The 26,997-nt window shown below is 32.0% G+C and overlaps 1 protein-coding gene across 1 annotated transcript; it reads right to left on the bottom strand.

The window, feature by feature from the left end:
* Positions 1-30: 30 nt before the first annotated feature.
* On the bottom strand, positions 31-26,184 carry LOC112691446 (chondroitin sulfate synthase 1-like). The gene is made up of 6 exons (XM_025565699.1): positions 24,882-26,184; positions 9,696-9,836; positions 9,387-9,582; positions 7,189-7,346; positions 2,646-2,847; positions 31-1,329 (listed from the first exon to the last, which is right to left on the bottom strand). The coding sequence occupies exons 1-6, from the start codon at positions 25,890-25,892 to the stop codon at positions 296-298; spliced, it is 2,742 nt and encodes a 913-aa protein (XP_025421484.1). The 5' UTR covers positions 25,893-26,184; the 3' UTR covers positions 31-295.
* Positions 26,185-26,997: the final 813 nt, after the last annotated feature.

Raw genomic sequence — 26,997 nt, 5'->3', positions numbered from 1 at the left:
TACATAATATAAATTTTAATCTTTATGATTAACATTTTTCAGTCGTAATAATAGCGTAATTAAAAAATACAAACATCAATCATATTTTACGTATATATATATATATATATATTAAGGGTTTATATTATCACATCACGATAAAAATTGTATACAAAAAGAAGAAAAAAAAACCTAATTTTCTTGATCGAGTTGAGATCACGAATCGCCGTTATCGGTTGAGCTACGATGCAATGGAAATCGATGACGGGAGGGGAGGAGTTGAACGGGCAACGCGTTACGAGCGAGGCGGACGGAGTCATCTGACGGGCGGCGCAGGGCCAGCGGCGACAGCCCTGCGTGAGCCATTCGCGCGTCTCGCCGCGAACTCGTACAGCCGTTCCCGGTTCCGGTAGATGATGTTGGCGAACTGGTCCACGTTGCCGTACGTCTCGAAACGCGTGTTGTCGCACATGCGCGCCTTGGGCTCGGGCAACCCAGGGTCGCACTCGACCTGGTGGTAAACGTGCACCAGGTCCGGGTCGGCGGCGCGGAACACGTCCGCGGGCCGGGCGCGCACGAACTTCTCGAACAGGTCCACGTCCTCGTTGCCCCAGCCCCGGATGGACGTGTCGAAGCCACCCGCGGCCTGCAGGTCTGTCTTGTACACGCTGACCACGCCAAACCCATACTGCCGCCAGTAACCGGTGTCCTGGTTCACCAGGAAGTGGTTGGGCGACACGTTCCGGCCGTACACCACTACCGGGTCATACTCGCTGTACACGATCGGGAAGTACGCGGACCGGCCGCGCACCGTGTTCGACCGCACCCGGTCCACCAACGCCGCGGTCCACAGCATGTCCACGTCCACGAAGAACAGCAGGTCGTCCGGCGGCGGCCCCGGCGCGCTATCCGCGCCCGCTTGCAGCGCCTGCGCCCGCGCGAACGGCCCGTCCCGTTCCGGTAGCACCGTGACGCGCGCTACCCCCGGGTACCGGGCCGCGAGATTGGCCGCGGCGGCCGTGGCCCGTTCCCACGTTTCCCGGCCGTACGGCACCACCGTCAGCGTGACGCGATCGTCGCCGTTGGCCAAGCACACCGTTTCGTAGTTCTCGACGAACCGGTCGAACGTGGCCAGTCGGTTGAACAGCGGCAGCACCATGTGCACCGTCTTCGATTGCGCCGCCTCGTCGCCACGTCTCGCCGGCCGTCCTTCCACACCTATCATCCCGTTGTCCGCCATGTCCTGGAATGGTCCCGCCGCCGCGTCATCACCCGCTGACTCGTACGCCTCGTCTGCCGGATGTTTCCATTTCACTTCGGATCCATCTGATACTTCGCGCACTTCGAATCCTGAAACAATCAACAAAACCCTTTTTAACTGTCTTTAAGAATCATCAACTGCCAATGATGTGTTATAGTGATGTACAATAGTAACAACTTGAATTTAATTTCGGTTTTAACCTGTTTAATGTTCTCAGTGAGCTTTAACGATGTCGATTGACGGTATCGACATTGTCTTTTAGTCGTTTCTAAATAATTTATAATTCACAATTTAACGTAAAACGTAACTACTGTTTCACATTAATAAATTAATTGAACTGCATATAAACTGATAATGGAAGAAAATATATTTAAACCTAATACTTAACAGCTATTAACAATAAAACAACAAAAAATAGAATAAAAATTGAAAATTATTAAATGTTCAACACTCGTAAGTTAATATGTATATATAAATAAATAATTTATATACAGAAATAAATAAATGAATGCTTAGCCTGAAGAATCATTATAATAGTAAAGAACAAGTGGTTTCGAAATAAAAATTCCATCAGGTACATACGTACAAGGTCTATAAAATCGCGACTGAATATGAAAAAATAGAGTATGGTCGCGATTTTTTTGACTTTGTATATATCTGACAATGAATTTTTAATTTGAAACCGGTCATACTTTACAAATATAACAATACTCCTGAATAATCTTTTATTTATTTATAAGTTATTAACATTTTTTTAAATATACCAAGAATAATTAAAATTATTTTTTTCCATATAGTAAATATGAATATGAATAAATTGTATGTAAAAAATAAAAACTGTGCTCCTAAGTGAAAATAAAATTAAACATTTTAAGTACTTCACAAGATGCTGGTATAAAAATCTAGTTATAATTTACGTTATAAAGTAATTTAAAAAAAATTTTTTTTCGTCTATTGGGTAGCTTTCCTCGTAAAGTTCCATCATTGTCCTTTACATTATTCATATTTACTTATTGTGTTAAATACAAATTGTTAGTAATATATAAATAAAAAAAAAAATCTCATATCTTTATTTTAAAAGATTTTTTAGCTCAGAATTAACTAATTTGCAATTTAACAAAACATCTACTCAAAATCAAAAATATTTATTTTAATTTTAAGGTGACAATTAAGGCCTCTTAAAATATAGTTTGTAATTTAAACCCTACTCAAAATATTTATATCAGATTTAAAATACTGTGTTGTCTACTATGCCACATTTGATTTGATCAGTATCCCGTTTCTTAACGTCAAAATAAGAATTAGGATTTAAAATAATGAAAAAAAAAACATGGAACCAAATCTTAGAAGTTGGCAATTGCAACCGCGTCTCGTCTTTACTGTCACAAATAAGCTTCGTCCTCACCAGTAAACTGTTGTTGGAGGTACGCGTGTCGCCGCACAGGAACAGTCATTTTCTTGCCCCTGTACTTTTTATACATGAGCAACATATCCAGCATGTAGTCGACGCCAAACAACGGATTCACTCTGTGATAACCGTAAAATATTTCCTTGAAGTCGATCACTCTACCGCGTTGTTTAGAAAATTTGTTTATCAGATCCATTACCTGAAAACAGCCAAAACTCGTATAAATATCACGTGTTTAGGATTTTATTAGATTGTTGGAAGTTCATGGTTGCGGAGAGCTAAAGTTATTGAATTAATTTATTTTCTGAATATTATTTGACAATCCAAATTTTTAATATTATTTCAAATTTACATGATTAGTTTTTTGCTATTTATACATTTTTGAATAAATATATAATAAAATAACGAATTTCAATTTTTAAAAAATAGAGATAATTTTTATTATTTTGTTTGCCAATGTTCAAAATTAAAAACTTTAAAGATAAAAAAACAATATTTATATCATATGTTTATACAGTAATATAGAAAATTAATATGCTTGTTTTATATATTGACGTTTTTGAAGTTCTCGTTCTAAATACGTCTCTGCGTTTAAGGTACAAAATAGTATGTAAAATTGTATCAAGGTATGTGTACAGTATACAGTATAGTGACGTATATGCTGAAAGAGGATTCGCGGTTCTTTTGACTCGGTCCAAGTTTCTGCATTTATATTTATCATATTTTAAGTATGTGTTACGTGCCAATTTAAAAGTGCAGTTGATTTAAATGAACAAGTTAAAAAAAAAATTATGAAGACGTCAAGTGTACACGAATTTGTAATGTTTCCAAGTACGCATCAGTTAAAATGTCTATTATGTCTATTATTAATCTGTTGTTAAAGAAAAGAGTCATAGGCGTTGTGATAATTGCATGTACCAATAACGGATTATGATGGTCACAGGCACGGTACTAGATTTTTTTTTTCCCGGGAGGAAGCAGAATGGGGCATGTATATTTTTTTACATGGGCTAAGGTTTTTTCAATAAATGCTGATATTATTTAAATAAAATATAAATATTTTCGTACCATTTTAACATAATATAGCTATTATTATTTTCGTAACATAAAACCACAATTAGATGAAAACGAACAAATAGTAATAAATCATAAGTAAATAAGTAAAATAAATATATACAATTCAGAGTCTATCTAAAAACTTAAAACACAAATTTTCGAAAATACGAAAGTATTTACAAAAATTAAAATTTTTTAAAAAGTATATTTCATAAATTCTTTCATGTAGTTCTTTAAAAAATAATGTTTTATGACTATTATATCATGCATATTTTTCAGTGGTAGGGCTGGCGAGAAGGCTAAACTGTTTTTCGGGAGGGATATAGCCTCCCATTACCCAACCTTGGCGCTATGCCTGGATGGTCATTGTAGTATAGTACATTGGGCTTACATATCTTTATTCATAATTTGAGCAATATGCTATCCAGTTCCAAATACTGTCATTGAGACGGTTAAAGTTTAGAATAATAATATTAAAAATAATAACTATAATAATAATAATAATAAATAAATAATAGTAAAAATAATTTATCCATTATTGTTGTTGGAATATGTATTAAGTAAATTACAACACTGCATTTTGAGTTAGAAGAACGTTTTTATATTTATTTTTTATCGTTTATCTGTAAATAATGTTTTTAATACTTTCTTTCGTTGTTAAATACAAATATGTTATGTAGTCGCACACATTTTTGTCAAACAATTCTTATTAGTATTATAAAATATACATTGTAGATTAATGTAAAATAACTTAAACAAATAATCTAGAATTTCGAGAAATCAAATTTTACTTCGAGAACATTTGTAGATATATGTGGATGTTATAATAAGATACTTTCTCATATACACAGTTAAAAAAAAAACTTTTTTTATCCGTATGAAAAAAAAATCTTTGGGTACTCCGATATATGTATTTAACAATGTAATACATTATAACTTTATTTGATTCAACCTTTAACAGTGACAATAATGTCCATGGTATGTAATATGTAATAATATTCATTGACTGTTTAATTGCTTAAATTGTCAGTATCGTTATCTTACGAGTAACTTACGAGGGTCTATTCAAATATAAGATACATGTTTTTGCAGTTACGAATAATATACCCTTGCTTTATGTGTAACGGCCAAATCCAACACATAAAAGACCTTGCGACCGTTACAGGACGACAGTATCGTTTTCATCTTTGAGATGGTAAGACTTACCGGGTTGACATGAGCCCTACATGGTGAAAGTATATCAACTATTCGATAGACATACTTCAACCTAACATCACAAGTTTGTTAAGCAATCTTTCAGTCAGGCGCACCTGTGTACAGACACAGACTGTTATATTGAAAACTAACGGAGTCTCATGTTGTACTGTCAGCAAGTAAGAATCGTTTTACACGCTTTATATTGTGCCATGATTTTCGTAAAAAAACGTGGGGAAACAATTTAGAAAACGAAAAAATAATTAACAAATATGAATGTTATCATCTACCGCAGGGATCGCCAACCAGTCGATCGCGATCGACTAGTTGATCTTTTTAGGAATAAAGGTCGATCGTTGTAAATTTAATTTTACCACTATCGGTCGATCGCGTAAAATAATCAGATTAATCGGATAATGGGAAAATTAGAATATTATTATAAAAATACAATAAATAATTATTCTTTGAAGCTTAGACCTTTTTTTCTTTTGCTCATCAAACAAATTTCTTCCTAAATTCTCTTGGATGTCGATCACCAGGAACTTAAATGTTAAATGTAGCTCACTTGTTTGAAAAGGATGGCGACCCCTGATCTACCGGATTACTCATGAGAAAGGCAGATGTACGTTCGGCATACCAACGCGGCCGTAAACCATCCGGCAAGACGACAACGCTTAATTAATCGCGTGCCTTGTGGTTATATTCGTTTCGAAGATTTTGGTCGTAGTGTCGCGACAAAGATCTTATATTATTATTATATATTTTAACATTTATGTGTCACGTACTCGGTGCCATCCATTTTTCATTTTGCCGTTAGCGAAACGGCCATGCGCTTCGACGAAATCGATGTAAATTATTTTTGTATTTTTTATTTTTCTCTGTTTGTGTTTAAGTCTGAAGCAAAATTGCTACAATTCAGACCAAATGGAAATCGTCGGTATTCCTTTTGCGTTTTGACATTTTTACTCGATCGCACGACGGATTCATTAAGTCTTCACTATTCGAACTCTAGCGATATATATATATTAGGGTGATCTTTATTTTTAAATTTACAAATTTTTTTCGAACACCTTTCCATTTTGTCCATTAGTATAAGAAAGTAATTTATGTTCAATTTGGTAATGATATCTCATCGCCTTCACGTTTCTATTGTATTCACCGAACGAAATAATAAAATATTGGGTGAATTGTAATATTTTTAGAAAAATGCTTTCTTTGACTTCTGTTTCGCAAATTGGTCACTACATTCATCCCATCCCATGAAATAGATTTAAGCAAAACATTTTAAACATCAAGAACTAATTTGATTTTTCTTTTGAAAATTTAGCTTATAAGTTGTTTTGAATCGAAATAAAACATTCTTAAAAAAATGGGTGCCATCGAAATTTTGTACCCGAGGGCAGATGTCCCCTGCCACCCTTTAATTCGGCTCCATCACCGAAGTACAGGGATCTTTATTTTACACTAATAAAATGTCGAGTGTAACAAAATATGATGCTCTGCGGCTACCCATAATATCAAATTATAATTCAAAACTCCACGGTTCAGCTAAATATTCGTTGCCCTGACGAATAATTTTTAAATATCGACTAATATTAACTATTGATCTCTGACATTACTTTTACTCTTCAAACAGTCTACTTATCTACTCATGATAGTATGTACTCATGATTTATTTATTTATTTGATTTAAAAAAGTAAATATTATTTCTATACATTATTCTCATATATATATTTAATAATCATATAACGTACAAAACACCGACAAAATTTGACCAGATTTTGAGATTGCATGTCACATCGATATTCACGTATATATGTTTGATTATACCATAGTTTTTCAACCTTTTCACAATCGAGACACCAAAAATAAAATTTGATACTTAACGATTATTACTAATTTGAATCTGATTATTGGTTTTTAATAGCTACAAATAGTTTATCACTTATGAGATTGATAACTAGCATGCGCCCTATGGCAGAAAGACTATTTTTCTAGTTTGTAAAATTGTTTATTAAAAAATATGAAAAACATTTTTTTTTTCGTACAAATAAGTCAAATTATTTCTTAGTAACGTGACCCTCAGGTTCAAAATCGAAAGTTTAGATATATACTATTTTTACTGAATACAAGTCTATTAATAACTGTGCAATAATAACGCCTACATCATTTTGCTACAATAATGACAAATAAACCCTCATCTCCCTTTTGAAATTTTGTGATTACGTTGCTATAGATTTAGATATATACTCGGGGATATGAGCACTCGACGTTCTATCTATATATTACCTCTCGCACGACGTCATCAAGTCCTTCTTTCGAGTAAGAATCGATCCGTCGCCTAGGATTCGCGTCTGTATCCGAGAACCAAGCTTTCGATATGAAATCCCATTTGATGACGTCCACCACTTTACGCGGCCTATACTTGTTTAGGCCGGGTGGCAATCCTACGTATAATAACAAAACAACAAGTCAATACGTGTGTATAAAAATAAATGTAAAAGAACTGAACGCGTACGTATATGCGTAGGTATACGTGGGCATGCCCGGAAATAATGTCACATTTAAAAATATATTATGTACCTAGCTCGGTAAAACGTCAGGGATAAAATGTAGTAATTATAGTGAGTTCATATAATAGGCACTCCAACTGAACAGTAATAGTTAAAAAAAATGTATTTATCTAGTAATAATAATGTTAATAATTTATTAAATAATAATACTGAAAATTCGAATTTATTAGGAGCTATATTAACAGCTTAAATACCTTAATGTTCTAACATTCCATTCTAGAAATTATCTTTTTTTTTTTTTATTAACCACCATACTCAAAATTACAATTATTACGGGTCTATCAATAGTAACAATTGTAATAATTATTTTTGATTTTTTCTTTGATAATAAATTAAATATATTACTTTTATTATAAATTGGTTTAATTGTAAACTGTAATGTTTTTAATATAGTTCTTTAATATTGTCTTCTGGGGTAAATCAGTGCTCGACTTGGAAAAATTAAAGAAGGGGAACTCTATTTACTTTAAAAAAAAGAACGTCCCCAAAACTGGCTGAGCGTTATGATTATAGCGTAATAATAGTAGGGGGACGCTAAAATTTCTGAAAATTAGGTGGGGTACTCCGTCCCCCTGCGTCCCCCCTCAAGTCAAGCACTGGAGTAAATAAAAAATTAAATAAACAGTGTTAATTAAAAAAATGTATTTATTTCGTAATAATGATTTTAAAATTTTAAAATGTTACAAATGTATAAATATTGTGTTTTTTTTTTTTTAACAGGAAGATGATAGGTATAGTGCGTTTGAATAAATTCCTGTCACTTGTGAATTTATATTTATTAAGGTATTGTTGTTTTGAACTAGGGTGCCAAGTATTGCTTTAATTGGACCGAGAAAATAAAGACCAATACTTAAAACAAAAAATTTTTCACCTACATTATTCGTTTGTTCAACAATGTATGTAAGTAAGTATAGTGATTTATATCGTCCGTAACCCATAATAACATGTATTATAGATATACCAGCTAAAACTTAGGAACAGTTTTATTATCATGACACCGTGGAAAATATTTTGCAGTTTTAAAATTATTAACATTTCTGCGCGCGGAACTGGGAAGTAGATATTTATAATAAATTAAAGCTGACACGGTACTTCTGTAAGGGATTTAACAATTAGTTCGGATTTTTCATGTAACATGTATTCTTTTATACTTAAAAATATATATAAATAGGTTTAAAATGGCTGACAAATTGCACTGAATTCGAACTGTTCGAATCAGTATTTATTTTAGACCTACTATCCCGAGAGGGTACCGTACATTTTCTGGTGACTATGTAATATGTGGTATGCCATAGGAGTAAATAATTAATAAATAAATACATTTTTTCAGAAGGATATAATTTTTTTTTAGGGGTGTAATATCCTCCGATCATCGTCCTGAAATAAACACTGGTTCGAATTCTGAAGGCAAATGCAAGGAAAGACTTGCAATAATTAATAAGTCACTGATTTGAAAATAAATGCACTTCTGGAAAATAATTAAGAAAATATTTTTCGCTATAACATATAAGAATTATTTATTTTTGCATTCATTATTCTCGTTAGGTATACCATTTTAATTACCGTTACGCTTCAATACTATCATAATATATCCGGCCAAAGGATTTTAATCTTCGTCATTATTTTATCAATTGTAGTATAAAGTTTATACTACATAGTATGCTGGTAGATAAAGTTATTGAATACAGTAATATTAGGTAATAACTGGTAAACGAGCACGATTTAGTTCGTAAGACTGTGTCAGTGTGTCATATTGATACCATAAGATAAAAACCTATACAATTTTCCGTTCTATTTCTCTGGTCAAATATTTTCACATCATAATGTACGTAGGACATATAATATATAATATTTTCAATGACATTCTATCAATATTAATAACTATTTTCAAATCCTATACTGTTATTGTATTACCAATCAGATCTGGATCACCCAAGTAATTTGGATTGCCCGGTTTAGCACTGAATAGTTTTGATTTTTCGGTCAGTTTAAATTCTATGGCCGGTCGCGGGTTAACACGATGTTCGATGATATTTAGCTGATCGATCATAGATCGTACATCTCGGTGCAGCAATATTTTCTTCTGCTGTATGTCCTGCAGCTCAAGACTCTGCAGCACAAAAAAAGAAAAAATGCAAATCGGCATTTAATCGAATATCCGCGTCCGTAATAACAATTTTGCTACTACAATAAATTACAGTATACGCATGTAAATGATTATACCTTCATATAGTTGTGTATCCTATACATGTGACTGTGCTGTTTAACAGGATGAAGAGTTATAGCTCGATGGACTTCCTTCTGCTTCAAGTTACCAGTGTATGATTCGTGGTGGCTGGAATTGTGATAAAAAATGGTTTGCATCTGAAAATTAAACGTTAATCTATAAATAAACAATATAATATGTACACTATGGGCTACACGTATCAGATTATATCATAACAATTATAATTGTATTATATTTATCGTCGCGTTGTAATTCATTGTGTCCTATGGTATTCCGTGTATACATGAGAACTTTTGTTTTTTTTTTTTGGAAGGCAAAGAAAACAATAGAATATAAAAATAAAATAAAAATCCAAACGGTCACAACACATGAAAATAATTCTTGAATTATACCTTTTTATCATTGTTACCGAGCCATCTATTAAATTCTTTCTTAACCGTAACAACGTTTATTAGATTCTATGTAAATATGTTTCCGATTTCAATTGTACTTAAATTTAATTTTCCATATCTAATCGTGTTTTTATTCAGAAAATGTATATTTATATATCATGTACGTTTGCTTAAGTATAATAAACTATTACTTATTAATTATTATTCGACTGACCTTTCATCTAGATAATCGTATGTATGTATATATTTGGTGGTATTCAGTTTGTTTCACTCCATAAATCAAATTTACACACATTTTTTTAAAAACTATTTGACAACGTCAAAGACGATATTATTCTTCAAACATTTAGTTTTAGTATTGCACCACACATATAAGATGTAATAGTATCCCCGGTATAGGGGATGTTCAACGGGTGATTAATGATTTCAGAAGATTTCAACGTTTATTTGGTCGACCAGCTGTAATAGCGCGTTTTAGTAAAATAATTAGTTGTAACAGTATATTCAGTTTCAATCGTCATAACAAATCCACCTCAATATATTATACGAATATAATACGTAAAACACAAGGTCATGTCCGACATAAATAATATTAATTATCAAACCGTATACATATACAATATTCATAATACACATATTTACTGCTATAACTAAAGTGTGAAACCATATGGTTTCGTATGGTTACCGTATGGAGTCGTATGGCTCTAGTTATCATGTTTAACGGATACAGACGTTTACAAATCATCCGGTGAAACAACAATAAAAATACGTGGATTTCAACGATAGCCGATAACCATTAAAATAACGCTGAGAAGAAACGTATTGATTTTTTTCTTCTGATTACTTCAAGTACACGTTTAAGTACTGCAGTGAATATGGACAGTCATTATATGCACGCGTGTGTGATAATCGAAGAAGGAAAAAAATTAAAATAAAAATCAAATATCGTGTTAATAAACACGAGTCGATAGCAATTGACGTATTTTTGTAGTCAATGGTCATATTTTGTTCACGGCACTTCAAACAAATACAATAGTGCTCTGGCATGTAGTCAACGATTTTCACACTTGTATCACAGCCTGGTTTTAATCCTAAATATTGATTACAAAAATAACACGGTACACATATTATCCTATATTATTAAATTCTATACTAATCTAAATTCCTCTAAACTGTCTACTCGAGACACTTACATATATGTAAATAACTTAAATATTTAAACATGAACATTGCTTTTTAAACACTAGATATTGGTGAAATATTGTGATTTGCGATTTCCTATTTATATCATGTTGATTAAAGACAAATGTAATGGCACTTTTAATAAAAATCGTTTTGAATAGAACCGCTTCCTTTTTACGTTTTTGTTATTTTTGTTCGATTTAAATGAAAACAAATGTTTACACCTAACAGAAGCTACACCAAAAATAATTATTTAGAATATATATATACATATTTTTTCATAAAGGTATTCGTTTACTCTTACGACGACACAACCCGACAGCTGATTTTATTGTCGAAATAATACGTTACAGTAGGACAACGTTGCTATAGATTTATTATTGAGCACGTTAATACCTGCGGGGGTTGAAAGGGTCGAATTCCTGCAGCGAATGGAATATCGTGTATCTTGCACTGCTCCAATACTATTTTCATTATTGTGTGGGATGACTCCGAATAGAATACTACATACATACGAGTATTGTGTGGCGTATAATACAACACATAAAAATGAGTACACACGAAAGAATAATTAATACATAATTTAAGTACCTATACTCTTGGATTGTAAAAGAAGCGAAAATATCTTATGCTTGTAAACGTTTAAAGTCTGTTTAAACATGGCAAAATAGTCGATCTATTATTCTTTCTTTAAATATATTACACCAACATATACTCAAAATGTTTTTTTAAATACTCTTTACTATTACTTTCAAATTTAAACAAATTATGCGATTATAACACTCGGGAACAGTGATGTTCGACAGTAATTTCCATCTTGTATACTTTGTATTACACCGGACAGTTCTACTAACGGTTAGCTAGTTATAATTAAGAATCTTGACTATGCACAATCATACCGAATACATACTTAATACTATATTGTGTACTAGTACGTAATCGTATACCAGCCATGTATTATACGAACATCCAAGCATTGCCTCAGCTAACCTTAACTCGTGATCGTATAATGTGACTTGTGAATTCACGATCACCTCGTGGTTATTGGCCGGACGGGGAGCGGTTCGAGACGATCAGAAATTGATTTTTAGCACGCGTTCAGATTCTCGAACTTTTCGTTTCACGATCGTTTTTTTTTTCTTTGTTTATACCGCAGGACGTGTGATTATTTTTGCGCACGTGAAATATACGAACCAAAAACGGCATTCCTTAAAAATTACATGTATTTATTATTATATATACCGTACGCTTGTCTGTCACTTCAGGGGGTGATAGAAAAAATATCACACGTAGGTGTGTACTCTGTACATTGATGATAATAATAATAACAGTATTATAATGGCGACGTACGCCCTATGTGAATCCTGCAGACGATTTTTGGACGGCTCTGTTCGTTGCTGCAGTATACACGTATTATGTGTGTAGAGAATATAACGTGAAAAAAGAAATTCGCAAAGAAATAAATCAATTACGAGTGACCATAATAGGACACCCGAGTCCATTCTTGTCTGCGGCAAATATGTAAAAAACTTACGTGATGACAGTAATAGTCCATAGACATGTTTGTGTGTGTAGGTACATTTTGTTCTTTGATTGTCTCATCCGCGCACACATTTAAACATAATTCATAAATGTTATTGCATTGTATACTGTACACGGATACACGTATAATATATAAATAAAATATATTTATACATTAACTCTTTTTTCTTTACAGTTTTTTTTTTTTGTCCGTTAGAATGTATGGACCACGTATCAGATGTGGTCTATTGTCGAAACCGACAAATTTTCGTTATAGTATAAAAAAATTTTGATTTTTTTTCACCATGCTCGGCGCGCGCTCGTAAAAAAACCATTAATTATATCTACGGACGAATTCGTGTAATACATATTTTTTCTTCTCTCTCTCTTTCTCTCTTCCTCTTTGTCTGTTCCCAAATCTCGTTTGCGGTGCGGTGAGTTCACCCTCGGTGTACCCGAAAAAAACATTATACGTTATTTGGTTAGAAAAATAGAAGTATAAAATAAAAACCGGTCCTCCCAACATGCAACGGTACAGTCGCATCGGGTTCGGCCTTGGCAGTCGTTGGCCGCATCACACATATACGTTTATTATTCTTTTCGACTTACCTACGTGATTGCAGTCGACATTGAGCCACATAGGTTAGTGATTTCCTTAACGCGCTTATTCGCATATGTATTTAATATGTATATTTATACGCTATTGTAGAGCAAGAGCACGCGTGCGGAATAGTTGGCACAACGGTATATTGTAGAAAAGGGTTCTTAATTTCGTAATTGGTCTATAAATCTAACCTTAAAAATGTACGTATGTATATAAAGATATTATGTTATAATATAAATAAATGTGTCGCAGTCGTTTCGTTGTCGTCCGTCAAATAATAGTAATTCTCGTAGTACAAGTCAAATGACCATTTCCTGTTTGCTCTTTTTCTCCTTCGTTCCCGTTTTTCGTGATCAGCAGATGTACGGATTCCCGGGTACCTACGCCCTATAGATAAGTATATGATATACATAGCTAGAGAATAATTATGGAAGTATTTATTTTTCTTTCAAATACCATTTTACTAATTAATTATATCGTTAGCCACTGCACCTAGGATCGAAAAACAAGCGTAAGTCGATAATGTACAAATAATCAAAGCCTTCAACACTATACGTATACACATATACATGAACGTATAATTGATTCGTCAAACCCTTCCGAGGAAACGATGGTTTATTGTTACACAATATAATATACAATATATAAACACATATTTGTCAATTGTTATAAGATTAATAACACAAAAAAAAAAAAATAAAAAAAATAACCGAACTGTGCAAGAAAATCTTTCAATGATAAACGCATTATACAATATAATATTGCGAATAGAATAACGAGCTCGTTTTCCCTTTTTGTTGGTTTTCTAACGGTGTGTAGTACATCGGCACCAATTTATAACAGTGTTCATAATAATCATAACAACATTTTGTTGCAAAAACTGGTTATGATTAGTTGCGTGCGACTCGTTCAGTACTGTATTAAAATTATAATTAGATCATATAAACATTTGCAATCAATATTTTGCTTACCGATCTATTTTTGTTGAATTTTATATACATATAATATATGACGTCATTAATATTTTATTTTTTGCATAAATTTTCTCATAAATAGTGTATTAATATTAAGCGAATGATTCTATTATTTATTGATTACGCTTATTATATTACGCAATATATCACTTTGATATTCAATAATGCCAAACGTGTCCATATAATCTAAATTTTAATTTTCCAAATATTTAATACAAAAGAGATGACATTTGATTGACGACGTTGACTTTATCGAGAATATGTAAGCAAAAAATATTACAACATGAATATGTATATGGTACAAATATGAAATATTACAAATTTTAAATAAAATAAAACAAACCCGTAAAAATAATGCATTTAACAAATTTTTATAGTATAAAGCTACAAATATCATAATCTGTGTAGAAGAAAATGGAATCAACGGAAACTTATAACCTGTAATCTAATAATTCGACTCATTTAAAAATCTAATCAACACAAAATATTACTATAATGTATCATTATGTGTGAATTAGTTTTTAGATGTTAGTTGATACATTTTTCTTAACGAGCAAAACCCAGACGAGCAGGTACTTAGTGTAAGTATACGCAATTGGTCAATGAAAATCGTTTAATAGCTAAATCGTCAAGACTTAATCGGTCACATACTGATACATGACCACAAATATAACGATCTAGAGCGATTTCACTCTAAAAGATAAATTGACCATTCTATTTATAAAATTAAATTACTATTTATTCCAACCAAAAGTCAATTTTTTCTCGTTAAAATATTATTATAAACTAAAATCGTATTTTACAAATTGTTACCTAGAGAGAGAATTATATATCATAGTATTTTATTATTATAATTAGTTATATTTGTGTCGGTAATACTTATAAAAAAACACTATTATTTAACCAATTTAAAATATTTAATTTCCTGAATAGAACAATAATATGATAATTTTTAAACACCGAGTGCATACATAGAATAGTATTGGTCAATAATAAATTAGTATAGGTACTTATTTATGAAATTATTTTAATTTTTGTAACAAAAATTATCTTCAAAAAATATTTATCAAACGAACATTGGTTAGATGCGTACTTATATTCATATAAAAGTATATTCAGTTATAAATGAATATGTTAGTTGGCATAATATAAACACTATGTGTGTTAACCGTTATTTATTTCACCATTGGTAATGAATAGTTTCTAATATATGTTGTGTAATGAGTCCAATTTTAAATATAGTATACACATCTCATACGTATAACATATATAAAGGCTTCACGTTGCGTTTGATTCACTTCCTCGATTTACGTTTGAATGTTATTGTAATACGTGACTTTGTGTGCTCATTATAATTTTAAGTTCCTCGGCACAAAAATATCATAATTTGTTAATGATTTTAATGATATTAAATCATATACAAGTCATGATTAATTTTATTTCTTGTAAACGAATCATTTGAATCTGTGTCGATAGAAAATTTTCGTAATTAAATCATAAATTTCATAAGTTTCATTATTATGATTTTTCGTCATTTGATCAATCATGTATTATAATTCATAACAGAACACACGTGTTGTTATACATTAAGTGAAGTATGGACTTCCGGAACACTTAAATTAATTTATATCTTCTCTACACGACTCCACATAGTCGTGATATATATACATATAGCAGTTAAGTCAATCGACACCAATGCATTTTATAAATCTTAAAACCAATATTTATATATATGATATAGTTAAACCTGTCTGTCGGAGGATAGAAATTAATATTCAATACTGAACACTTCAGATCAATACACGCGTACAAGGCACACCAAAAGAATACAGAACAGAATTATATAGTAATAGGACGACATGGCAAGTTGGACTAATTATATAAGCGTCGTCTGAAATAATAATCTTTAGTCATTATACGATAATTTCTATTCGGTACGCTACAGAGACCCGTTTCAACTGTTAATAGGGGGCGAGAGAGATACTTATAAGTCTTGTCTCACGATATTATCGTCACAAGAAAACTGTATTTATATATAAATTATACATTATATGTTTATATATATATATAAATGTAAGCTCTGGTAAGTATTTTTAAAGCCATGTGCGAAACATGTGCGTGCCACACGCGAGAAAACCCGCGTCAATGAATCTGACTGACGGATCGGTTTTTCAAAACGCCATTTTTCCTGTCCGGTTGGATTTCAGTTTTAAGTTAGAAAAATACGTACCACACGCATACGGTGTGCACGTGTTTTCGTTTGACAGACGATCCGACATATCGCGAAGAGATTGGCTTCTGAAAGTAATATAGGTACCTGTACTTATATATAGGCGTGCACATTGAATATATTGAATTATGAACATAGTTAATATTTATGTTCTTGACTACTTGTGTATTATTAATATAGATATACAATTTTAAAAGCAAGTCGAATTGTCATAATGCACGCGCATGGACGTAATCTGCAGTGTTTAATAACGTTATGATAATATATAAATTCATTAAACAAATTATATTGATATTATGCATGGTAATGTTACAAATTATTACTATAATAGTATGTCTATCCGATTCTCGATTAATAAAATCTATTGCAATCGCGCAATGAGTTTACAATAAAATCCAATTATAAAAGAAAAATTCTCAAGTGAATATTGCGCACTTACTTAGTTCGGCAATTTCCAAAAGTCTGTGTAAAATATTTGTTTATCTGTTGATATTACATATATATATATTGATGAATTTTTATGTTATACAGTTTAGTCGAAAGTGAACTAATATGTATTATTATTTGGAAAAATAATGCTTTAGAAGTATCTATCATTTACGCAGACAAAAAAATGTGGTTCATAATATCAATGTTTACGTAAAGCCATAGTAAAAACGTAGTTTTACATAATAATTTTGTTAAAATTATTATATAATTTAATTGAGAGATGATACGCGATTTTTTAACGACTTATTTTTGCGTTGTTTTGATATTGATAAATTAAGAAATATATTAAAAACTGTTTAAATTTTTTCTCCGAAAATCGGGAAATTGAGAGTACCCATACCATAAGAGTTGTAGGTCATCTATTGACATTTTAACTTTTATCACAATCGCCAACTAAAAATATATTTACATTTAAAAATAATAAATATTATTACAATAGTGAACGAATGCTGAATTCAATCACCATCAGAGGAAGTTGTTCGAACAGAAGTTATTTTAAATATTTTTCCAACACATGTTTTCATTTAAGATTTAATGCGTACACATAATATTACCGATATTCATTATTGCTACCGGTATACTGGATATACTCTTACTATATTATATAAGTATATTATTTATACATTTTATAAAAAATTTTATTTATTTATTATTTCTAATAATTACCTACATTAAAAATTTAAACCGTTCATGTTGTTATAACCTAACCTAATATTTAATGTATGTAATGTCCATAGCTATGTATTTCATAATCTCTGGAATACATAAAAAAAAAATTAAAACATATAAAATATAAAATGTTCAGGAAATGTCAATATAATTCTAACGTTTTAATCGATAAATATTACTTTGTAAAGATAATATGTTTAGTGTAAAATGAACAATATTTTAAATTAATGAAAGTGAAATTCAAAACTTTTACTGATACTAATATATTGATACGTGATTATTTTCATAATTATTTATAAAGTTTTTGTGTATTATATGAGTATCTTAACTCATACAATGAAAGAAATATTTATAGTAGAATTCATTTAAGTATAATATAGAAAAGTGTAAATGATTTATTAATAATTGCTTTTTTATTTTAATCTTAATCTTATCCATTTTTTTAGTATCTATTGTGTTGACGTTTCGGGTCCATGATGAAATGACCTGTAATGGAGCCAAAATGTCAACAGACTACTTAATATATGAGTTCATCTGAGAAAGGAAATATTATAGTAAATTTGAGATTTTCAGATAAATATGCAATGTATGTGTTACGTTAAATGTCGTCAATCAGAAAATAACAATATTCGCTGATCATTAGCGGTATTCATAAAATGTAAAGGTAATAATTATCTATACATAATTTAAAATTGTTATTGTTATTAGTCGAGTTTTTAAAGATTAGTTCTAATTTTGATGGTGAGTAACGGTTTTTTTTTTCCATTAAGGTTGTTCAATTATATTTATTATGTTACAGTATTGCACCGATCCTAAATAATATTAATAAAAATATGATACAATATGATACATTTTTATAAACTTAACACAACATCTATTGGACGTGGCATTAAAATTAAAAGTATATACTATGATTTACAAAGGTATTTTTACATAAATTATATGTTATTAAAATAAATGTGGATTTTATAGATTATTATAAGTATTAAAATGTTAAGATTGAAAGATTCAAATAAAGTCATTGGTATTCAAATAATTGGTCCTGGGTCTTTCCCAAAATACATTTTTTTTAAGATTTAAATGAGAATCAAGAGATTTGGAAAAGTGAGCAATTTTAACTGCTTTATTTGCTTTCTTTATTAGGTTATTATTACTTATTTTTGATTGAATTTACAAATTAGAGACCAGTTAACTTATCAAAGTAGCCACGTCTGTAAACCACGAATCAGTGTAACTTTGAGCACTGATCAGTGTTTACACGAAAATAGATCTATCAAAATCTTTTTATCAGTAGCCGAAATAGAACTAAAATTGATAGAAATAGCTCAAGGGTGTGTGAACTAAATTATTTTTAATTAAAAATAAAAGAAAAATATAGGCGTGAAATTGGGTTATCAAGCGAAATATTTTGGAATATTATTAAATACATTATTAATGAAGCTCAGAATGGAAGACCGATCAGTTTTCGTGAACTATATGAGGATGACTGATGGTTAATTTAATATTTTACAAAAAAACAAAAAATTGGAAACTCGTATTTAAAAACAGAATATATTTTTCCGAGGAGCAATACTAGCTAAGACAAAGCTGGAAGTTATATTGTTTCCACATAACTTAATGAGTTTTGTACAACTGAAAAAATTTCATTGTTTTGTCCTCGGACTATTTTTTTCTACCATTATAATAATATTTAAAAATACGAAACATGAATATTATATTTAATGGTCTTTTAGAAAAAGAATGTTTTAACTATTCAATAAATAATAATTAATAATTTAATTAAATAAAAAAATAATATCATATTATAAAGAAAATTCAATAAATGACGATAAAAATTAAAAAAAAATTAATTAATTTAAAAATGTTCTCGCCACTTACGAAAATGGCGATACATTTCCGTGCTGGCACGGATTGGTCAACAAAGTACGAGGTTATCATCAAAGTAGAATCCGTGCCACTAATTTGTGATTCTCGAACGTAGCTATTTTGATAAGTGTAAACTTAAGATACTTAATTAAACTATACAAATGATTTTCCTAGTGATTGTATCGATAACAATAGTATGTTATACATTTTATTATTAAATATTAATTGTTATGTCGATATTATTTGTGAAATTATTCATACTCGATTCTCGCTTTGATCAATATTTCCTAATTTTGTAGTTATTAACGAAATTCATCAAAAAATCACGATACTCTCACATTTGTAAGCAAATTATGTTAATTGTCAATGAATATCGTTATTTCTGTTTAATGTATCATAATTTGCCATAACATAAGCATTGCAAAAAGCAAATTAAATTATATTATTATATGAAAAATATAATATTTTATAATTACTTATTTCTTAATTAAAAATAAAAAACAATTATAACAAATAAAACATAAAACAATTAGACAATTAAACACATTAAGTGTGTGTTCATTCTAATCTGAATAATTTTATGTATTTTAAAATAATTTAATCGCCGCACTAATATGTTTATACTTATGTATATATTCAATTAATATATATAATATGAATAATATTATACATTTTTAACTGTATTTCAATTTTTTAATATTAAAATATCATTAGTCTAATGTTGTTTTAACATTAAAATATCATTAGAGTCTAATGATATACATTACAAATACCAATGTTTTAGGCAGATTTCGATCAAAATAACGTATTCAGATGTAATTGTTATTCGGATACATAAGAAATTATAGTTGTAGCGATTCGAATGTTTTAGAAGTAAAATTTCTTGGCGATGTTTAGAAAACACAATAAAAGTTACAACAATCACTATAACTTACACTAAACATACTAGCAACAATAGATAGATATAAATACCATACTAATTATTTTTAGAAGAAACATTTGGTCGGACATTTGGTTTATATAACGTCCCTCCTTATCCTTATGCAATAACCTACCTAATTGATGTAGTAGGGAGATAATCACTTTTTTTAATCTCCGTCCATTTCCTTAAAGGAAAAACCTTTTACGGCACAATAATTAATTATGTAATTAAAAATATCATAATTTAACAAAAATAACTAAAATAAATGCATGATATTATAATTAATACATTTCCAAAAACATCATGAACAACAAATCATAAAGTTTCATAATTAATCCGTTTTCCTTTTGATAAGTTGACTCATCATATATCTTATTAATAAAAAAATTTAAATATTCACGTAAAATATCAAATTGTACTAAAAATTTGTCATCTAGACGTTTATTTCATATATAATGTTTTGTGCATGAATTCGATTTTATGTTTAATATCATACATAATAATTGTTTGGCGATGTAATATACTAATATAAATGAATTTATGTTATAATAAATGGTTATAAAAATTCCATAAGAATAAAAATGTTGATGAATATAAAATTTTGATTATCTTTTTTTTAACACGTTGGCCCTAGATTATCAAGCGCAACACATAAAACGTTTTAAGGTAGAAACATAAATACTAGATATATCATATAATTATTGTAATATCAAAAACTACATTATGATATTATATCTAAATGTAGTGTTTGTGGTTAATCAAATAAAAACCATGACCCTTGAAACGTTATTAATATATATTTTTGAGATAAAATCAAAACTTATTAATTTTTACCATAAATATTTCTATTTTATGTTTCAATATTTTAACAATTTTTTAAAGGTTATTCATTGATAATTTAAATCAACATTTAAATAATGACTACAACAATGGCGTCATTTGGACCGTACAGAGTATACATTTCCGTATTTAATGTCCAATATTGTAGTAATTTGGCCCACTTTATAAATTTATTGGCCTGAATAATTGACAGTGGGTTGCGCTTAACTGGTATATATTTTTTATTTTTAAATAAATATTTTGTTTTTCTTTTTAATTAAAAGAAAAAACATGGGGAAATACGCTTTATAATTTATATAGATAAAGTTCATAATTATGAAAATTAAAAACTCTTTAATCTTTTTCACATTTTTAATCTTTTATGTCTAGAATATTTTGATCTAACTTTCACAATTTTAGAATATTTTTTAACACATTTCACATATTTTGATAAAAAATAAAGCTAAAATTATTTCTGAATTCCAATCAGCAAAATCTTTGTTAAAATAATCCGATCATATCAACTAAAAATTAATTATCATCACTCTATCGAAACTACCTTTCTGAAACTCTCGAATTACCCTAAATTATTTTCACTTGATCAAATACAACAGTTTTTAATGAGAGATTCTTCTCGTCCTTAAAAAGAGTAAAAAGCTTTTTGTGCTTGACAATGGAAGACAGATTAAATAATTTAATGGTTATCAACGTAGAATCAGATCCTATACGCAATTTAGATATAAATGAAGCTGCAAATATGTTCGTAAGCATGTTAATACGTCGGTATCCTCTTAAATATCGACAAAAAGTATATCTGTAACTATACATAATAAACGCTGTTATACAATAATTATTATCACCTCTCGCTTTACTGCTTTCTTAGTTTTATGATTTCGTAAATACCATTATTATTATTATATTCCATTCATTTATCATAAAAATATCAACATTTTTTTAGTAAAATTTCTCTGGCTAATTATAACTACAAAACTACTTAAATTGATTAAATAAAAAGGTTATTTTAACAAATTTTACTATTTTTATTCGATTTTTCAGCAGTTTTTCCTCACGCCTATAAAAAATTATTGAGAGAAGAGAAAAATTATGTTTAAGAACTATTTGCATACACTTTCCAAAGAGTTGCTGGATCAAACTTTTTGACTACTATTACTACCCAAAAAATTGTATACAAAAATAAAAATAAACATCATTGTTCACTCAAAATTTAAAAAATGTTTTAGTTAATTATTTATTGTAAAAATAATAACATAGCATCAGATAGGCAAAACTGGAGGCAAGGATGTACATAGAAATGGTCCGAGTAGCGGAGATTATCGAAAAGGAAAAATAAATATAATAACACCTGCTATTAGATAGATTAGTAGAATGATTGTTAAAATATGTGGATTATTTTATTTTTGTTATGTTGAAAATTTTAGTAGCAATGCGTATTAAAAAAAAAAATTGAAATGTCGCCATTGGACAATAACAAAAATAATAATTTTTGATAATCAAATTGGAAGATAAAAATTACATTCAAAAATGTAACACCTAACTAGATTACAATATGGACTATTTTCTAAAATGATTTAGTCATTTATTTTCCCATTTGTACGTCTCAATATATTTTTATTGCGTTGATTAATTTCTTAATATCTCATGACATGTCTATATTCTTGAAACTTAGTTTTGAATTAAAAAATTAGATTTATTTACTTCCAAAAAATTATATGTTTAAATGTTTTAAAGAAATGTTTTTTAACAGAACCGATTGTCATGTACTAAAAAAAATTTTTTTTTTCTCAATCATGGCCATAAATACCATTAGTATTTTTTATACCATCAAATATTGACGTTTTATTTTTATGTTTGATATTTAATAATCTTTGGTGTACATGTATGTTCATTATACTTATTTTTTTCAAATACCAACCATTAGAAAATAATTGTAATTATTTAGTGAGTATAACAATAGAGAAGTATTCAAATATATTATTTTATTCGTCATCAGTGAACAGCTAGGTTTTATTAAGTCGACAAAAATCAATGCAGTTATGATTATCTCGCATTTAATCAATAATTCTAGATTTATAAAAAAATTAAATCAACTATCAACACGCATAAAAAGTACAATTATAACAAATCAGTTTTGCCAATGATAATTTAAATTTATTATTATGGTTATTATTGGTTAGCCTACAAAAAATGGCTATCGAACGATTGAGAACGTTATACCTTTTTGGCCGAACGATTGAGAACACTTAAAATTAACAAAGAACTTACCGCAGACCCAAAAAAAAATCAAAAAAACTATACAATTGAGAACGAATTTATGTGCAATGTTGCCATAGTTTGCCATATCATTTATTTGGCTTTTGAAAAATTCAGTATACATACAATAAATATCCTTGAAAAAAGTCATAAATTAATAATTATAATCGTATACAAATAAGCGCCTAATAATATGTAATATATAATATGAAAAAAAAGTTAAAAATATGTAGGACTTTTAGAAATATCTAATACCTGTACAGTATATATATGTATAAAAAAAAATTGTTAAATATGTAGAACTTATAAAAATATCTAATACGAATAGATGAATAGTTTGTACAACGACTCCAAAGCCTAACCGTTATTCTCTCGTATCTGGTATCTAAGTTACTATTCAAATCCAGCTAATCCGATAAAAGTCCGATAAATATCAACAGATTATTGTGTTCATATTATCGATTGTTTACATTTGGCAACGTTGGAAAAAAAAACTCCAGCGTTCTCAGTCGTGTTACCAAAAATAACGTTCTCAATCGTATTTTACCGCAAAAAATAATTGACGAATTACGTTACTCACCTATGATTATTAGATTTTAATTCAAAACATTTAAAAGGATATAGATACTCATCGATTATGCCTTTCAGCTCACATGATCAAAACTACCCATCACATTTCAATAAATTACGTATATATGTCTATTCCTATGGGATTTATTTGATATTATTTGAAATTAAGATTATTTAGAAATGCACACTTCAAATTGATGCATGTACACCCATATATATATTCTTTAACTTACGAGTATACAAACGTAAATGAAGGTAAATGCTGGTATTAAATTTAAAATTAAAAAAAAAGATTGCATGCCTATAGAAAATCAAACGACATCAATACAGCGATGGAGCTCGCGGGAAGACGTTCTAAATGGATGTTATACCCTTTCGGTATCATATTATTATGGAAAAGTTAGAGATCGCGTTTTCCCGACACGAAACGCATTCCTCTCACGAAAATCCTAACCACGGGCTTAACATAATCTTAACATAATCGTATCAAACACGCACACAACCAATATTCCTGAGGTGAAATGTTCAACACGATGGGAAAAATATCCACAGCTGCAGGTTAGCAGATAATTCGAATCATTTACAACACTATTATTGGTGACAGGAGATAAGGGTAGCGGAGCAAAGGGTTGTGGGAGGGCGGTGATTTGGGGAGTGGTGTCGTTGTTATTACCTCGTAAGACCACGTGCACGATACACCCGCGTACTTTTGCACGCACCTGCCCAATTCGACGTCCTCGTGCGTGGTGAACAGGTTCTTCAGGCAGTGCTTGATGTGCGGTACCACGCGGGACAGCGTCTCGCGGCTCATGATCACGCCCGGTCCGCCCATGCAGAAGTTCTCGTCGTACTCGAGGCTGAGTAGCCCGAACTCCTCCTGATTGCCGCGGCCGGCCTGTCCGATGAACACCGGCTTGCGGCTGTCCACGGACCGGAGCAGCGCGGCCAGCCGGTCCGTGCGCACGTACACGTCGTCGTCCGCCCTCATGAACCACTCGTACGTACCGCCGTAATTGTCCCACATATGCTGCAGCATCAGGAACGATTTCTTCTGCGGCGGGTACGAGTCGTCCACCGTCGGCAACCGGACCAGCGGCAGGTCGGCCGCGCCGGGCGGCCGCACCGACGTCTCCGAGCTGTAGAACACGACGCGGCCGGGCACGCGACGCGCCCATGTGTTGTGCACCGCGGCCGCTCTGGTGCCCAGGTACCGGTTGGCTGTCATCACGCCAACGAAGAGCAGCGACTCGGCCGGGTCCGCGGCCGCGGACGTCGGTTTCGTTCGGCCGTTGTCGATGACGATGTCGTTCAAAGTGTCGGTTGGCGCGGGCGGTCGCAACGGCCGTAGAACCGATCGGCCGAAGACACCACCGCCGCCGCCGCCGCCGCCGTGGCCACCACCGCAGCCGGCGTACAAGCGGAGCCGGTCGTAGGACCCGCCGCCGAACGCGTAGCCGACCAACAGTCCCAAGACGATGCCGGCCAACACGTGCGTCACGCGCCGTCTTCGGTTTCCCGGCAACTTCTTCTTGGTGCCGCCGGACGTGCTGCCGCGGAGTTTCTTGTAGGCGACCGGCTTGTACGGGTGCTGCTGCTGTTGCAAATAGGTGACCGCCGTCGGCGATGCCGGTAGTCCGTGATACCGACCGTGGCGGTCGGCGATGTTGGTGGTCGAGGTGGCCATCGGCAGTTCATCGTCCGCGTAAGCGCTGCGGTGACGCACTGCTACGGCGAGGACGGATTTCGCATGACGACGCGTAAGTAGCGCACGATATCGAGGAAGCTGAAATGATTATAATATACGTGCACGGACCGGGTACGAACACGTTCGGTCACCAATGTGACCGGGAACAATTCGACGAGTTACGGTAACCGCGCGCCGGACCGGCGGCACTGCGAATACGACGGACGGACACGGCGTCGACGACGACAAGAACTGAGCGTCCGAACAGCACGAACGCACTGACGTCCGACACCGTCGACCGGCGGCCAAACGGCGCACACCGTATCGGGGGGCGGCGGCGGCGGCGGCGGCAGCGATGACGCGTCGACCACCGTACGGCGGCGGCGGCGACTGGTTCTCCGATCTCTCCACCTCTTCGTCCCCGTCACCGTTTCGCGCGATGATAATAATAATATAAAAATGTTCAGACTCACCGGGCCATTGTTGCGCAAGTGTGTACGTATCTACGTGCGTGTGTGCGCGTGTCGACAAGATTTTTTATTCTTCAGAGCATTAAAACCGACTCGCGTTCACCTACTTAGGTACGATCACGTAATTATCATCGCCCCTTCGTGTATTCTTATACCGGTCGTCGGAAATTCGACCACCGCGAACGCCGTGGTGCAAACGCGAGCATGTTTTGTGCGCCGAGATGAATTTCGTGGGGCTGCGAATCGATTAGAAATGAAAACGAATAACGACGTAATGTACGTCGGCAGATATCATAGATGGAACAATACGTGCAGAGGATTACATTTGCTAAACGACGTGCGGTTCGTTGAAAATATTTTGCTCTTTCGAAATACTACTCGCGCGTCTTCCGGAGATTTTTTAAGTTTTTATCGGTCCAAAAGTAGTAAAGTGAGACACGAACATAGGAACTGCGGTCAAAATAACACTGGCTGTATTTGTCATTGCCGGTCAATGGACAAAATCAAATCGTGTGTCCTCATAAATCATGCTAGCGGCTTCAAATCTACCAGAATCTTTCAATTACTTTGCTATAATTTGCTACGCAAATGTCAGAATTTGCATACCCGTGGTTTTTCCGGAAAAATATATTTTA

Source organism: Sipha flava, unplaced genomic scaffold (assembly GCF_003268045.1).
Source record: "Sipha flava isolate LNK unplaced genomic scaffold, YSA_version1 613_pilon_pilon, whole genome shotgun sequence".
NCBI classification, from domain to species: domain Eukaryota; kingdom Metazoa; phylum Arthropoda; class Insecta; order Hemiptera; family Aphididae; genus Sipha; species Sipha flava.
This window is presented reverse-complemented; position numbering and strand designations above follow the sequence as displayed.